General features: G+C 37.8%; 1 protein-coding gene across 5 annotated transcripts in view; it reads right to left on the reverse strand.

Annotated features, from left to right (window-relative positions):
- Positions 1-8,497: 8,497 nt before the first annotated feature.
- The window catches only part of LOC131439215 (putative polypeptide N-acetylgalactosaminyltransferase 9), a 103,919-nt gene continuing 96,806 nt past the window's right edge, over positions 8,498-15,610 (reverse strand). For all 5 annotated transcript variants that reach the window (XM_058609971.1, XM_058609974.1, XM_058609970.1 and 2 more), the window contains one exon: positions 8,498-10,416. In XM_058609971.1, coding sequence (XP_058465954.1) covers positions 10,147-10,416 — 270 coding nt within the window. In that variant the 3' untranslated portion in view covers positions 8,498-10,146. The remainder of the gene's footprint in view (positions 10,417-15,610) is intronic.

The following is a 15,610-nucleotide window of genomic DNA, read 5'->3' on the forward strand; positions in this document are numbered from 1 at the left end:
AGGCGCGGCAACTATGGGGGGTGGGGCAAGGCTCGCAACTCTCCGTTATTGGAACCCGACCGAACGTGAAACGATACAAACAGAAGCGGAAACGGCAGACCCGCATCTTTCGGGAGCAAAAAATGCCACCTGGAAAAAGCGGTGTGCTAGTAGGTGTAGATGGGGTAAAACGCATACCTTTGTTTAAACAAGAATGGATGGAAAATTGAATCAAAATATCAAATAAATCGAAAGTCTATATATGCGTGACTTTACTGTGAAATTTTGAATGTATCCAGAGAAATATACAAAAGATGGTATTTTACATGCCACATGTAATTTTCAGCACTTGTTTGATAAGAGTTTACAGTGAGGATAAAAGTTCTTATTGCCAATAGACGAACTTGTTTTTATATCATTTATCCATTGTTGATAATTCAGTTTCGAAACAGGTGGAAAATATTTCACAAAACTCGGGGGCAATGTATGAGATAATGTCATAGTGAAGAGATACGCAGAAACACTTAAAATGGTTCTTTCATCTAATACTGATTTTAAGTACAGCAGCCAGTTCTCAAAATTCAAAAAGCCAGTAACTTTTGTTGTGAGCACACTCGCACGAAAAACCCTCACACTTACGTTGTAGAATTCAAGCGACGACACGACCAGACACTCCGAAGGAAAATCTGAATAAAAAGTGTTCGTGAGCAATTTACCGCCAGTTACCAAAAATATAGCGACCCCTTGGTAATGATGAAAATAATTTTTTTGGGCAACACTGTTTAAGTTGCTACGAACTTGTTACCAAGGAGCCCAATAATAAATAAACAAACCATTTGAGAAAGTTTTGAAACAGTTATATTATTTTAAATTGTGTGCCATCAGTGCCAAATTAATAAAAAACGAAAGATTATTCTTAAGAAATCGAGAATGTACGTAGCTGTACAAAGTGCCGCGAGCCATCGGCCGGGAACTCGTCCCTATGGGGACGTTCAACGTGACTGGTGACAGATTCAGAAACTCTCACAACCTACAAGTTTAACTTTTTGGATTTGCACCAACCGAACTGGGACTGGAACTGGGTACCCAATATCCAAATTTGACATGACAGACATGCGTCATCTTATATTTTATATCTTTTCAGGAATATCCAATCGAGTTTCCGAAACATCACTATAGCTCAATATATTGTCATATATTGTCATTAAACTAGGAATTTCTTGCCAGTCTGTACGGAACAAACGAAGAAATTTATTGTTTGAATGTATCCGAAATGACATTTGACTACTTCAACCGGTTCCAGACGCCTTACGGGAAATCGTAGTTACTGACTATTTTCAGCTTGAGAATAAATTATCAAATTATTTGAAGCAAACTTGTTTTTATGGGTGGTTTACAATGTGCACTTAAGTACCAATAATTTTGATAACCAATAAGCTTGATTCCCGCACTTTTCAAGTGTCTTTCATGTTCATAAAATTTTACACATGTTTTGCGAAGGTCTCCAAATAACAGAGCAGAAGTAGAGGAGTTTCTCGAATGTCTGAAATATGACAGCGTATTGTTTTACATGTACGCTGATCAGAAACGAGGCGGAACAAACTCAGATGTGCAAATATACAAAGATTTGTGAAACAATTGAAATAGTTTCACTTTCAAAAGTCGTTAGAAAGAGCAAATATGAATTCGGTTTATATGTGTATTCGTATCTGTATACGAAGTGCGATTCTGGAATAGATTAAAAAATAAAGCTCAAATATTTGAGTATCTTTGATTTGCTGCACTCGAATTTCATGCATCTCGTAGAATAGTACGAATATACCGGATCGACTCAGTTTTATCGTTTATATTCCGATACTTAATTTCGATAATTGGACTGATAAAAAGTTTCGGAACAGAAGTACTCCATACCAAAGATCTTGGTCACATACAGCAACCTGATTGCGCTGGTCTTACAAAAAAATTTTCATATATTCGAGCCCCAGCTGAACTAATCGATCCACTGCCCTGACGCCTAATGATGTTGCAGAACTTGCAACTTGACGCGAAATAAGGATTTTCCACTCGAGGCAGTTAGTTTTGTTTACATTCCTCAAGTCTTCAATAAGTGGTAACCAAGGTTTCGTTAATTGTTATTTAAAACCAATAATTCAACTTGTGTTGCCATTTTTAATAATTTTTCAGGTGATTTCGTTTTGACATTACCAGTTACTGAGGGGTGCTTAAATTTGCGATACAGTTTCGATAGACGAGTGGCAGGTCGTGTCGTCGATTCAAGCTTTTATTGCTATCTTATTCCACCAGGTCGTCATCTGATTGATGTCTTTGACAACCTTTCCCTTTGCCTTGAGTCTCCTCTTCATGATTGCCCAGTATTTCTCAATAGGGGTTTTTCGGAACAAACTGGACCCCTTTCTCTGCATACCATTCTTGAACGACTTTGCTGTAATGACAGCTTGCCAAATCTGGCCAAAACATTACGGGATGGTCGTGGGATCGAATGAACGGCAAAATTCGTTTTTGGAGACATTCTTTTTGGTATAGTTCCGATGTCATTGTCTTATTTGTAACTAAAAATTTCGTTTTTTTTGTCACAGCTGCAAATGCCCTACCAAATAATAAATTTTCTTGCAAACTTGGCAAAAACAAATTTAAATTTGGCTGGAACATCCCCCCGAGCCGTTGCCAAGTAAAATTTTCGACCTGGAATTTGCCCGAAGTCGGCCTTGACATAGGTTTCATCGTCCATCAGAAGACACCCGTCGAACTTGGTCATATAGTTTCCGAGCACGAATTTTGACCACACTATTCTGTTTTATGGTCCGATTTGGCTGTTTGCTAGCTCTATACGACTTGATTCCTTCCCGGAGTCGAGATCTCCTCACGGTACTATGGGCAGCACCGAATTTTCTGGCCAAATCACGATCCGACAGATTAGGATTCCTCTTAATCGTCTTCAAAATCTTACCACGCAATTTCCGGTCGTCAGTTCGACTCCGACGATTGGCTTGAGGCTTCCGAATCGCCGTCAATATTTCCTTATACCGTTTGATAACGCGCCATACGGTATTTCTAGGCAATTTCAGCTGTTTAGCTAGCCTAGATGCAGACCACAATGGATTTTCCAAATAACTGTGCTCAATTTTTTTTCCTTCTTTCGGCTTCCATGTTGATTGTTTACAAAGTACAGTCGATTTTCGGAATGTCAAAAATCATACGTGAAGCTGACAAAATTCCCGACACGTGGGCGCCAAGAGCTTCCAAATCCGTCCACCAGGAGCGCCACAATATGAGCAAAAGTTTGTTCCAATTCTAAATGAAGCAAGCTTTACCTATCAAGGACCCCCGAGATTGTCACCTGTTATGAATGCTAACATGAAATAAACTTTGATCTTGTTTCCTCTAACATCAACTTCAAGGCCTGTGGTTTCTAATTCTATCAATGTATTTACAAGATTAGGAAATCATTCATCGTTTTCGTACTCTTTTCTATCATTTGTTAAAATATAACCTGCAACTAGTATGTTTGCTAATTTAGTTAGCAGATAACCTGGTAAACTAGCTAACTATGTAGTAATAAATTCCACATACTGAAGTTCGAGCAGCATGAGGTGAAACTGAGTCTCCGGTATTAAAATAATCGAAAAAAAAATAAGAGGTACAACTAATTTTCCATCCATTGTTGCCATTTTATTCTGCCAAATGGAACCCTCAATGAGGGTGCGAATGTAGCTATCACATGAAGAGGTGAGATGTTTTAGTACTGTTTCCATGCCTCCTTTTGATTCAAGATACTTCTTTAGTTGAAATTTTATCGGCAGTAATACACCTATGAAATAAAATTTTATACAAATTTATCGATTTCAATTGTTATTTCAATAATAAAATTAAGGCTTACCTGTTACTGGATCGTTATGTAGCTCTTGTTTATTTTGTACAACCCCAGGGCGCAGCTCATTGCTTATGATAAATTCTCTAGGTTCCATATACAAACCTATTGATTTAAGCGTTTGAATAAATTTGTATTCTGTTTCCATATTACTAAATAAATTGAAGATTTGTTCGAATATCTGCTTTCCTTCCGAAGTAACAAAACCAATTGTTGACATAACATTAACAATATCTCCAAATCGTTGGATTATTTTCACTTTAAGATAATTTTGAAATTCAAACACAGTTTTTCTTGGAATCGTATTCATGTTTAACCACTGAAGATTCAAATCAATTGCCGTATTGACCATCCGTCCTGCTAGAGCAGAAATATCAATATCAATGCTCCGGCCTGAAGTTGCTTCTATTAACTGGTTCTCAGTTTTGTTATCTTCGTAGATCGCTTCACTCGGCAATGATTGTTCGAAACTTGAATTTAAAATGAAGCTTATGGTTGCACAGTTCACTGTCGGTCTCCTTTCCTCAGCTGTGAAATGTTTTTTGATGATGTTTGTCGATAAAATGATGCTTGCACATTATAGCTCCTCGTGCAATGTTCAATATTACAACGGTAATGATGTATGGTACTATGCATGTTGTTAATATGTTTAAAAATCTGTTGAGTGAAGATGAACGCCACCTACACTCTTCAATAATGCACGAAATCATATCTCTTGATTTTTTTCCGAGATCACTTTACACAGAGTTCACATTTGCATGCTCATATGTGCAATGAAAATCAAACAGACATACGCTTAACAATGTCCAAACAGAAACCGACTGGTGAGGAAAGCCAATGTCGTATGCCTTGAACAATTTGAGCTTTTAGAAAGTTTGGAAACTTATATGATACAACGTTGTCCCAAACTGTGAAACTAGTTAGATTGATTTGCTTTCGCCGTGAACAACAATAAATGGTGCTGATTCCACTCCTTTGATGTGGCATGCATTGAATAGCCTTGTTATCGATGTTTCAAACTCTGAAAGATTGCATACGTGGACAATGATGCTGTCTTTGGATTCCAAAATTGATGGTTTTCAACGACCCACGCTTTTTATCGTGAGGATCGAGCTAGGTAAAATATGTGCCAAAAGTGAAATTATAATCGAATCTCGGGCATCTACAAAACATGAATAATTATTAGATCTACTTTCTCCTGAATATGTAATAAAAGTCTTACCATTATTAATCTTATCATTGTCAAGGAGGTTCAAAAGAATTTTGCCTTCAGAATCTGACACTTCAGCATTCAATATTGGTCGAACCGCATCTATGAACCTAGCCCATCGGTTGAACAAAAGTGTATCTTTTCCGGGATAACGTTTTTGGAAATCTAACTGTATACTAACTGATATCCTTGATAATTACGAAGCGTCGGTAGTTCATTCAAAATAGAGGCCGTTTTCGTCGAGTAAGATTCACTAATAGTTAGGTTAGGTTTATAATTCAAATTTCGATCGTACAGCCTGCCTTTTGTCTGTTTGCGCAACTTAGTTTTATTTCCATTAGCGTCTTTACCATGAGTAGGTTTGTACCAAGAATTCTAGAATAGTGAATCAGTTTCTTTTATATTTACAATGAATAGTAGAGCGTTTTGTTTTATATCGGTACTGCATCGACTAAGTAGGTAACCTGTCTTTTGTTTGCACCACATCGATACGGAAAATGAAAAAGCGATAAAATTGTGTTTACCTGTGGTTCACCGGGAAACATTTTATTCAATTCTGCCGCTCTCATTTCAAGTTCTGTAGAAGTGAGCCGTCCGAAACGATCTTTGAACTCGTCTATCACAATAAGTGTGATAGTTTTTTTTATCACTCCGTGTGAGATATGGATTCTCAGCGAAACGCTTGATTATGTTTTGCCCTTTAGAAGACGCATTCAGTAAATGTGTTGCTGAACGTTGCTCTCGCGAAACTGTACGTTCAATGATTTGCACATCACGTTGTGTTGCTGGAATAATTGCTAGAGCTGGAACCCCCTGTAAGGTTAGGGATTCATAATGTTGGTCACTATTTAATTTGAATTTAGATTACTTGTTTTTTTCTCCAATTATTTAAATGAAAAATAAATTTTGTTCGTTCAGCGAGATACGGTACAGGAATTAGCTCCTCAATCTCCTGTCGCTCAATGATTTTTAACGTTTCAGGCTAATAAAAATGAAAAAAATTTGAATATTTTGTTGACTACTGTTAACATACTTACCCAAAAATAACTCAATAACAAGCGGCGACAAATGAAAAGTGCTTGGAAGCTCAATAAATGCTATTTCATCACCGCAGAAACATGTTCAATTTGTATCGCTACAAAACCGATTTCTTCTACTGAAGCCATTTAGAATTTGATTTGTGTTTTTGTTTATTACACGTTCAAATCTAAGTACACATTTCAATGATTTTTTATTTCATTTAATATGTTGATTGAATTTTGATTCAACTTTTTATATCGTTTATTTTAAACATCAGTTATGCTAAACCAAAAAATAAAACTTTTGAAATAACTAAACAAGTTAGTTTGCATTAACTTTCGACGGGAAGGTTTTAGATTCGAACACTCAATAGATTTGATTCTATTCTGCTGCACAGTTTTGGAAAAAGTATTCAAATTAAAAAGTTTTGTATGAATTAGCAAAATATTCCGCTTTGAATCAAAGGTTTAACGTATTTCTATCAAATATTTTTCATTTAGGTTATACAAAAATACTGTCTTTGAATCAAAGTGTTATCTGATTTTGTTTCTAATAAGCCTTACTACTCTGAATGAGATGTTTGATTTAAATATATATTAAGTAGATTCAACAAAATGTTTGAAATTTCAAATTAGGGTATGATATATTTAATTCTAATATGCTCCTTTTTTCTGCGTGTAATACCGGGGATACATTGGTAGAACGTGATCTGGCGATATCTGATTTTCCCTTCCATCATATGAAGAACGCTGATCAATATACAAACAGCGTAGTATGGAATTCATACTAAGGTTAGTGCCAACATCATTCATTCTCAAATAATCAGCTATCATTACCGATGATAATAGTCGGTGATTATCGTTTACATTATCAGCATAAAAAAATGATGACGAAAATCGGTTGATTTTTTTAACGTAGGACTACGTCTTGCTTTACTATGCTCACCTGGGTGCATTTTCAAATTTCACGTAACGAAATTACTCCAGATTTGATTTCCTAATAACTTTTTCCCTGTTTGAGTATTTTTTCTAATACTTTCACGAAACGAATGGAAAAAAAGATGTAAGATTGTTGTTATTACCACGTTTATAACAAAAACATTGTTTAAAAACTGAAAAAATAGGTCGAAACATGAAACATCAATATCAACCGAATCTATAAATAGACCCTGTTTTATGTTTGCTAGCTTCAGTCTATGATAATCCATGAACGGAGACACATCGGCTGTGCAGGCTGCCATCTACGCCAAGACAGTGGAACTATACTCGGCATTATTCAACTGGTGCTTCAGTCAATGGCGAATATGTCGTTCCGTTCCTCAAGCCTAAACGCAGAAAAAAAACAACAACTAGTTGTTCTGTGAGCATATCTTTTGTTGGACAATCGTAGTGTGAGTTTCGTTTCAAACAAAAGTGATTGCGTCATCTTGCTGGAAGTCGTTTGCATTGGAGGGAAAGAAAACAAAAAGTGGACAAGAATGGAGAAAATTATACAAAATCAGCCTAGTACTAATGGCTTTTGGTTTTTGCATGGATTTTGAATTTCAACGAACTGAAAGCCATAATATTGAATACCTGACATTCCCACTTGCACCATATAAAGCTTTTTGCATGCTTATCAAACACTTATAGAAGGTCGAGAATAAGCAATGCTTTACTTCGTTATCAACATTATTTCGCAACGCATCCAATCTGCAACATTGCACAAAAAAAGGTTTATGCACCTTTTCGTTACTTAAGAAATCGTAAATTTTTTCGTAACTCTTAGAAGAATCTGTTGCGCTGTTACAACCAAAATTGCGATATAATTCTAGCTTCGCTTAATAGAAAAATATTGGGCCTTGGGAACCTCAAGAAGACGCGTAAGACAATTGTTTGTGAGCTGCAATTCAAGGCAAAATTTGCATTACTCAGCGAGGAAAATAATCAAGGGGCCGACATTTTGCATTCTCTTATAATGAAACTTGAATAAATTTTGTTCACTCTTCCGTAGGAATTGATTTTATTTTTAAATGAATGGTTTAGTATGTGATAATTGGCAATGGTTCTTTTACTTACCAGACTGTGACTGTCTCCACTGTAGAACTTTCAAAGAAGTCATATTCAAACATCGCATGCAAGTCGAAATGGCACATTAATTTTATGCGAGATCCTTCTATGCAAAGTTGCATCATTGTTACGCGACCAACCACCACCACCCAGCGTTTCCATAGCATAAACAGGTTACTACGTTTCGATTACTCAGAGAACAATACAATTGCAACTGCTACGATCCTACTGACATCGAGAAATGATCCAAAATGGGTCTCGAGAACCTACGGCGTCGGTGTTTCCATTCCACACTGACGTATTTTACCAAGAAGCTTTCGGAACAGAAATAAAGCTGACAGCTACTCAAAGTTTTTCGTTCTGTTCTGTATATCTGTGAAGATATGTAATTCTCGTTAACTGTACAAAAGAGCTAAATGTAGCAAGTAGAATAGTTACTAATTCCTGGAAGATTGACGAACCTCCTTTTGTTTTCCTATTTGCAAGAACTGTACTCTCGCGACTACTTTTACATAATGCTTTCACATCAAGTAAACCTACTTTTAAAGTATTTTCATCTTTTGCTTGATAATTTTGTGGTCGCTATAATCTAAGTTGTTTGCTTTTCAGATGATTTTTTTTATTGCATTGAAAGTTTTTTTTTGTTCCTTTTCAATATTTACTAATCAAGTTATGTATTTACAAGTACTAGTATTATTTGTTGTGATTGCTTAATAATTTAGTTCTACAACTTTCGCATTGTATAACTAGAACTTGGAACTAAGTACAACTGTTTAAAATAACATATTTTCTTTCACTTGTTCTGTAAGTTTACGGATTGATTTAAGTAATCGCTTGGTTGTTCAATTTTAAACCAATTAAACTTACTGACAATAATTTACAAGGCACGTGTAGAAACTCGCTCATTCATTCGCATTTTGTTCGGAACTCTACTCACGATCTTCGATCGATCATAATCGCACTCGTTCAGACATTTTCCACTCCTTACGATAGTTATAGTTGTGTGTGTGAGTGTGGGTTTAAGATTTAAGTTCAACAATAGAATAGGGGATCTATAATCCCATTTGTCAACTTATTCGATATATAGGAATATAGGGTAAAAGAACAGTTCAAAAGTCTCTCTTGCAGTTAGTTCTTGTTTTTCTTTGTAGAGTTGAATGTAATAACGGGAAGAAATACGTTTCCTAGATATGTCAGTAATGGTTGTTGCTATAAGTTTCAGATTAAAAAACTACCCGGGAAAGTCAGAAAAAATCAGCTCAACTATATGGCAAACTTCTTCGCTGAATGTCGTTCTTTGATATGTTTGAGGAGCAGCATTTGTCTGCCTTTGTATACTACTATACACTCTAAACTTTACACTAGGTTATGTTTAGCTAAATTGGAATGTAGATTTCAGTTGGAATTTATCATTTCGATTTCGATTTACAGACATACTAAGCGAAATTGATCGACTCAATCCCAGCAGGCTGCTGGTAGTTTTCTTTCCAGTAGCAAAAACGGAAACCATAGTAAGAAACGCATGGGCCTCTGTAAGCGCCGAGGATGGTGCATATTTTGAAATCTTTTGACTCTTTGTTTAAGAGGGTTGTACTTGAATGTAAAATCAAAACAAAACATCTATCGGAAAATACGTGATTCAGTTCGGAAAATGTTTATGGCAGTTGACGGTTTCGCTAGGGAACATTTAGGATTATTTTGGAAAAAAATGAGCTACCAGTGGAATCAACCATCTCATATCTTAGATGACAGATAGTATAGAAAAGCTCACTCAATTGATTAAATAATAGTTTACCATAAAAATCACATTAAAATCAATTTTTCTATCTACGACTATCGGTTTGTCTGTATCTCTCGAAGAAAATAAACAAAATGGTTTGAATCCGTAATTAAAAACTACACAGTCCTACTTGACTTGGAATGATCTGCTCAATTCATCCAACTCATCGAGAAGTTACTGATTTGTCTCAGTCGGACGAACTTTCAGAAGTATTGTAGTTTCACAGCTTGCTGGGATCGTAGTTCTGAAATATCCATTTTTGTGCGTCGACCGTTGGATCGCAGTCGGCCATAATGAGCTTCTGCTTGCCCTCGTTGATGGCCAGACATTTGTCGGATGAACCGTGCCGCAGTAGGCGTGAACTAGGGGAATAGTTCCAGAATTGATTACCCTTGGAACCGTGGCACGGGTACAGTATCACATCCTGACCGGCGTAGTCCAGACATGCCTCGTCCCGACGAATTTCACCCGTTTTGCTGAGCATCCAGTACTGATGTGAGTGCAAGGAAAGAGACATTGAGAAAAACGAAAAATAAAACGAAAATTAATATTACTAGTGATGACTGAAAAGGGGGTTACACGTGCGCCGTCCATAAGCACGTACTCAAAGCAAGTTGATTGCCATGGCGGAACAGTTTCTATTACCATGGCAACCAAAACTAAGCATTGCCTACTGAGCTTGGTATTACTTCTTACAGTAATAGTTAATTTGGGCTAACATTACTAAACATAAAGAGCAACGTATTTACAGGAATCTGTTACCAACATCATCGGTATCAGCTTGAATTTTTTGGTCTGCAAAAACAGTAGTAAAAAGCTGTTCAATAAGTCAGTATATTTTCCGCTAATAGCTTGAACCCATTACCAAAACCATTCGAAAAATTTTACAGTACTACTTCTGGATTTCCAACGAGGACATGCATATCCGATGCCGTTTGGCATGAGCCTAAGATTCTAATTTCACCGACATCAAAATTTTATGGTGGATTTAAATTTGTTTTGAGAAAGATTGCCGAAGATAACAGATTTTGTCGAAAGAAACAGAAATGAAAGGGACAGACTTAATTGAGGAATGAGTTGAGTTTTCATTTTTGTACATTTATTCTACTGTACTGACTTGGGTCACTCACAGTTAGCTCGTCGGATGTTGAATGAGTGAATGTTCGAATACAAACTACAAAACTGTATTGAATAACCTAATGAGATTACCAGCACCGGGATGAATGTCTCTAAATTAGCATGGTTTGATTTGTCACTTTATGATTAATTACATCTACTACCACGCTATCCACAATCAAAAGAATCGGATGGCTTAAAGGATATACAAGATACTTAAGATTTGTCATTTTTAAGCTTTACTTCATTTGATAAATCATTTAATCTAATACATCGAAGAAAGGATTATTATTTTTCGGTTGACATTTTGTGATTTTGGAAATGGTATAATAAAAACATCGATAAGTCAAGAAGTCATGTGAGATTCATTAATGATGGGCTGCGCACCGTTGAACGATAGAAGGCATTTCGAATTTCTTGACGTTTAATAATGTTCCATTGATCCATAAGTAATACCTTTCTTTCCCGGTTAATAGGTTTGTAAAACCCTCATTGTTTCTGCAATACCCATTTCTTAATAACTGATGCATTCTCAGTGTTGGAATCTTGTAGTTTTTGAGCAATTATCGATTATCTTTTTTCCTGGCTTCCTCTTTCTGTATTCTCTCGCCTTACCTTGAGTAATTACATACTCGAGATAAGACAAGTATTCCAGAGGTGTCGCGAATACAGCGGCATTGACTTCAAAGCAGCATACGTCACAGTCGATCGAGAATCGAGCTGCGGCAGATTATACACGAATACGGTTTTCCGGATAAACTGAAGCGATTTGTCAAACCAAAGAATCTCTTTGAATCTAAGAGAGAGCTACGGCAAGGTGATAAACTCTCTATTTTCTATTCTTAATATTGCTTTGGAAGATGTGATTCTAAGAGTAATGATCAAAACAAATGGTATGATCTTCCGAAAGTATGAGTGGAGTATTTTAGTAGAAAATCGTGCGTAATTTGAACTCAGGAAAATACTCCGATCGAGCAAAGGACGCCACCGCACAAAATTAGCAATTTATAAAACGCTCATTACACCGGTTGATGTCTATGGGCACGAAACCTGAACTATGTTTGCCGAGGGATAATGCACCCATAGTGTTTTAGATTGGAAGAAGTTGCGGAATGCAACTGTTGCTTGGAGAACCACCTATCGTACGTACAGCAAAAGTTAGACAACTGCGAGGGGTCATCAGGATGCCGAACGGCAACCCAGCGAGAATAGTTCCAGTCGTTTACACCTTGCCGTAACGTTCTACGTGTTTCAAATGGACTCGAGTTTATCCTCGATGCTCAAACAACGCACATCACTCGATCCATCGTTTGTTCGCGAATCCGTAGTCGTCCATGATTTTTCATAGAAGATCTCGATCGATTGTGTCGTAGGCTGACTTGAAATCAATGAATAAGTGATTGTATTTGCAACACTTTTGCAATTCCTGGCGGATGAATCCTATCTTATATTGTCCCACGTATCGGCGTTCTTCTGTAACTAAGCAAAACTTCAAGAAATCCAGTGATGAATGTCGGTTATTGAATGCTGGTTTATATAAAGCCTATATAATGCGCATCCAGTTTGATCTACGGCGGAATCCTAAAAAGTTTTGAAGCTTCGTCAATTCGAAACGAAAATGTTCATCAATCCCTCCACACGTTCGTCTTGATAGGGTAGAATCAACGGGTACATCAGACTCTTGTGAATTGTTCGCTAGGTTCTTCGCTTCTGTCTTTGCTGATAGCACCGCATCTGCCAGCCAGGCAGAGACCGCCGCGCTGGATGTTCCTGACAGTTTAGTGGATATAAGTACATTTACAATTACTCCTGATATGATCGTTACCGCCGCAAAAAGGCTAAAACAGTCATACTCTGTGGGACCTGACGGTATTCCAGCAGTAGTTTATAACCGTTGCGCCCACGTCCTGACCGATCCTTTATGTGCAATTTTTAATAAGTCGTTTAAGCATGGTATATTCCCGATAATCTGGAAACAGTCTTTTATGTTTCCAGTTTTTAAAAGTGGCGATCGCCTGAATGTTCGAAGTATAACTAGTTTGCCAGCGTCGAAACTATATGAGCTAGTATTTAGCGCTTCCATATTATCTCATACGAAGACATACATATCCCCCGACCAGCATGGTTTTATGCCTGGACGATCAGTGAATACGAACCTACTGGATTTTACATCGACATGTATTACGCGGATCGAAGAAAAGTCACAAGTTGATGCAATCTACATCGATCTAAAAGCTGCATTTGATTGAATAGATCATGGAATACTAATAGCAAAATTGTCTCGATTAGGCGCTTCGAGAACGTTTGTAAATTGGTTGAGCTCTTGTCTATGCGACTGAGTACTACGTGTGCAGCTTGGCTCTTGTACTTCTTCTCCGTTCACGAATAAATCGGGTGTTCCTCAGGGCAGTAACCTTGGTCCACTACTGTTTGTGCTATTCTTCAACGATGCTGCTTTACTACTTGGCGTCGGATGCAGATTGGTTTACGCTGATGACTTGAAGCTGTACCTGGCAGTCCGTGCTGTTGAAGATTGTGTCCATCTTCAGGAGCTCCTAGATATTTTCGTAGACTGGTGTCGACGAAACTTTTTAATAATCAGTACCATGATGTGTCAAGTTATAACTTTACATCGTAAAATAAATCCAATAGTATTTGACTATCAAATTGATGAACAAACGCTTGATAGAGTCGAACTTGTCAATGATGTCGACGTTTTGTTGGATGCTAAACTCACCTTTAATCTACACCGATCAACTTTAATTTCCAAAGCAACGCGGCAACTCCGATTTATTGCAAAAATTAGTCGGGACTTCAAGGATCCGTATTGTTTGAAAGCGTTGTATTGCTCATTGGTGCGTCCACTAGTTGAAAATGCGTGTTTAATTTGGAGTCCTTACCAACTGGTTTGGAATTTACGGATAGAACGTGTACAAAAGAGATTTATTCGATTTGCTTTGCGGGACCTTCCCTGGCGGAACCCATTGGATCTCCCACCGTATTCTGACCGTTGTCGCCTGATTGGACTGGAAACACTAGAGCGACGTAGAAAAATACAGCAAGCGTTACTTGTGGCTAAAGTAATCAACGGCGATATTGACTCTCCCAAGATCTTATCTCTTTTCGACTTCCGTGCTTCTCAGCGACCTCTACGCTCGACTGGTTTATTTCAACCCAGGTTCCATCGTACTACATTCGGACACCATGAACCTATAACAGTATGTAACCGAGCATTTTCCAAAGTTGAGCATCTATTCGAATTTGGGGAACCATCGCATAAGTTTGCACAAAAGTTATCAAGTGTTTCTTTTTTATAAATTGACCGTTTGTACCTTTTTCCCTTCATTTAGACTATTATTTGTCAGATGAATTATTTTAACAAATAAACAAATAAACAAATAAACTCGGTTGCAATTGGTGAAAGTCGACGTCATAGAATTTAGGAGAGTTCCTTGTAGGAGACGTTCAGCAGTTCCTTCTATCCACTCCTCCGGTAAAATCTCATCCACCCAGATCTTGGTAATGACCCAGTGTAGTGCTTTCGCCAGTAGTACCTGGTAGTCTCCTCCTCGACTTCTTGGAGGTCTGAGACCGCAATCTATCGTTAAGCTTCTCGTAGAGCTTTCTTATGTCATTAGCACGGAATAGCTATTCCATCACTACGCGATCTCGGTCTTCTTGCTGACACTTTTTTCTTCGAGACAGCGAGTTTTATTTTTTTCCGCACCTGTCTGTATCGCTTCTCGTTTGCTCTCATCCGGTGTCGCAGCTTGCTCGCCCAATATGCATTCTTCTCTGCCACTAATTGTTCGCATTTGTCGTTCGGACCAGTCGGAGCTGCCGTTGCAAGTATCGCTGATTCAGTGCTGCCTAAGAATGACTCTCAAGTCTTCTTCAAGAGTAACTGCACCAAAATGCTCTTCCGTTGGTAGAGCCATTTCAAACTGTTGCGCTTAATACTGATCTACTCCAGCATCCAGGTGCGATCATTGTTGATATCCGAGAAAAGTTGGTTTTCTTTTTGTTGGTCAGGAGATCTCCAGGTAGATTGGTGGATATCCTTGTGGGGAGAGAAGGTGCTTTGGACTACTATTCCTCCGGAGCCCCCAAAGTGAATAAATCGTTGGCCATTATTGTTCGATGCGGTATGCAGGTTATCCGACCCGATTACCGGTCGGCATCACCTGGGCATACATGTCGCGAAGACAATTTTGACGTTTCTACGTGGCCAACTGCCATAAGCTTGTTCCAGTTGCAAGTAGAACGCTTCTTTCTTGTCGTCTTTTCGTGCGGTCAGTGCTCGTTAGTGATGCTTTAGTTGGAAAAAATGGCCTTCATTTCGCAACTCACACATCTTAGTGTCGACTGCCACCCAATTACTCACTGACGCGTCTTGCCCAGCACTACAAAGGTAGCTCTAGGCCCGAAAGTTGTGCCAAAACTTCGGTAGAAGGTTGCCGCTCGAATTCTCCTTTCCTACATTTTCTTTCCCATTCAACAAAACTCCTGTTATTCTAGTCAATTTGTACTATTTACAGTGGGTTGAAAAATTCGGTTCGACGGAAAAC

The sequence above is a fragment of the Malaya genurostris genome, chromosome 3, assembly GCF_030247185.1.
Source record: "Malaya genurostris strain Urasoe2022 chromosome 3, Malgen_1.1, whole genome shotgun sequence".
NCBI classification, from domain to species: Eukaryota; Metazoa; Arthropoda; class Insecta; order Diptera; family Culicidae; genus Malaya; species Malaya genurostris.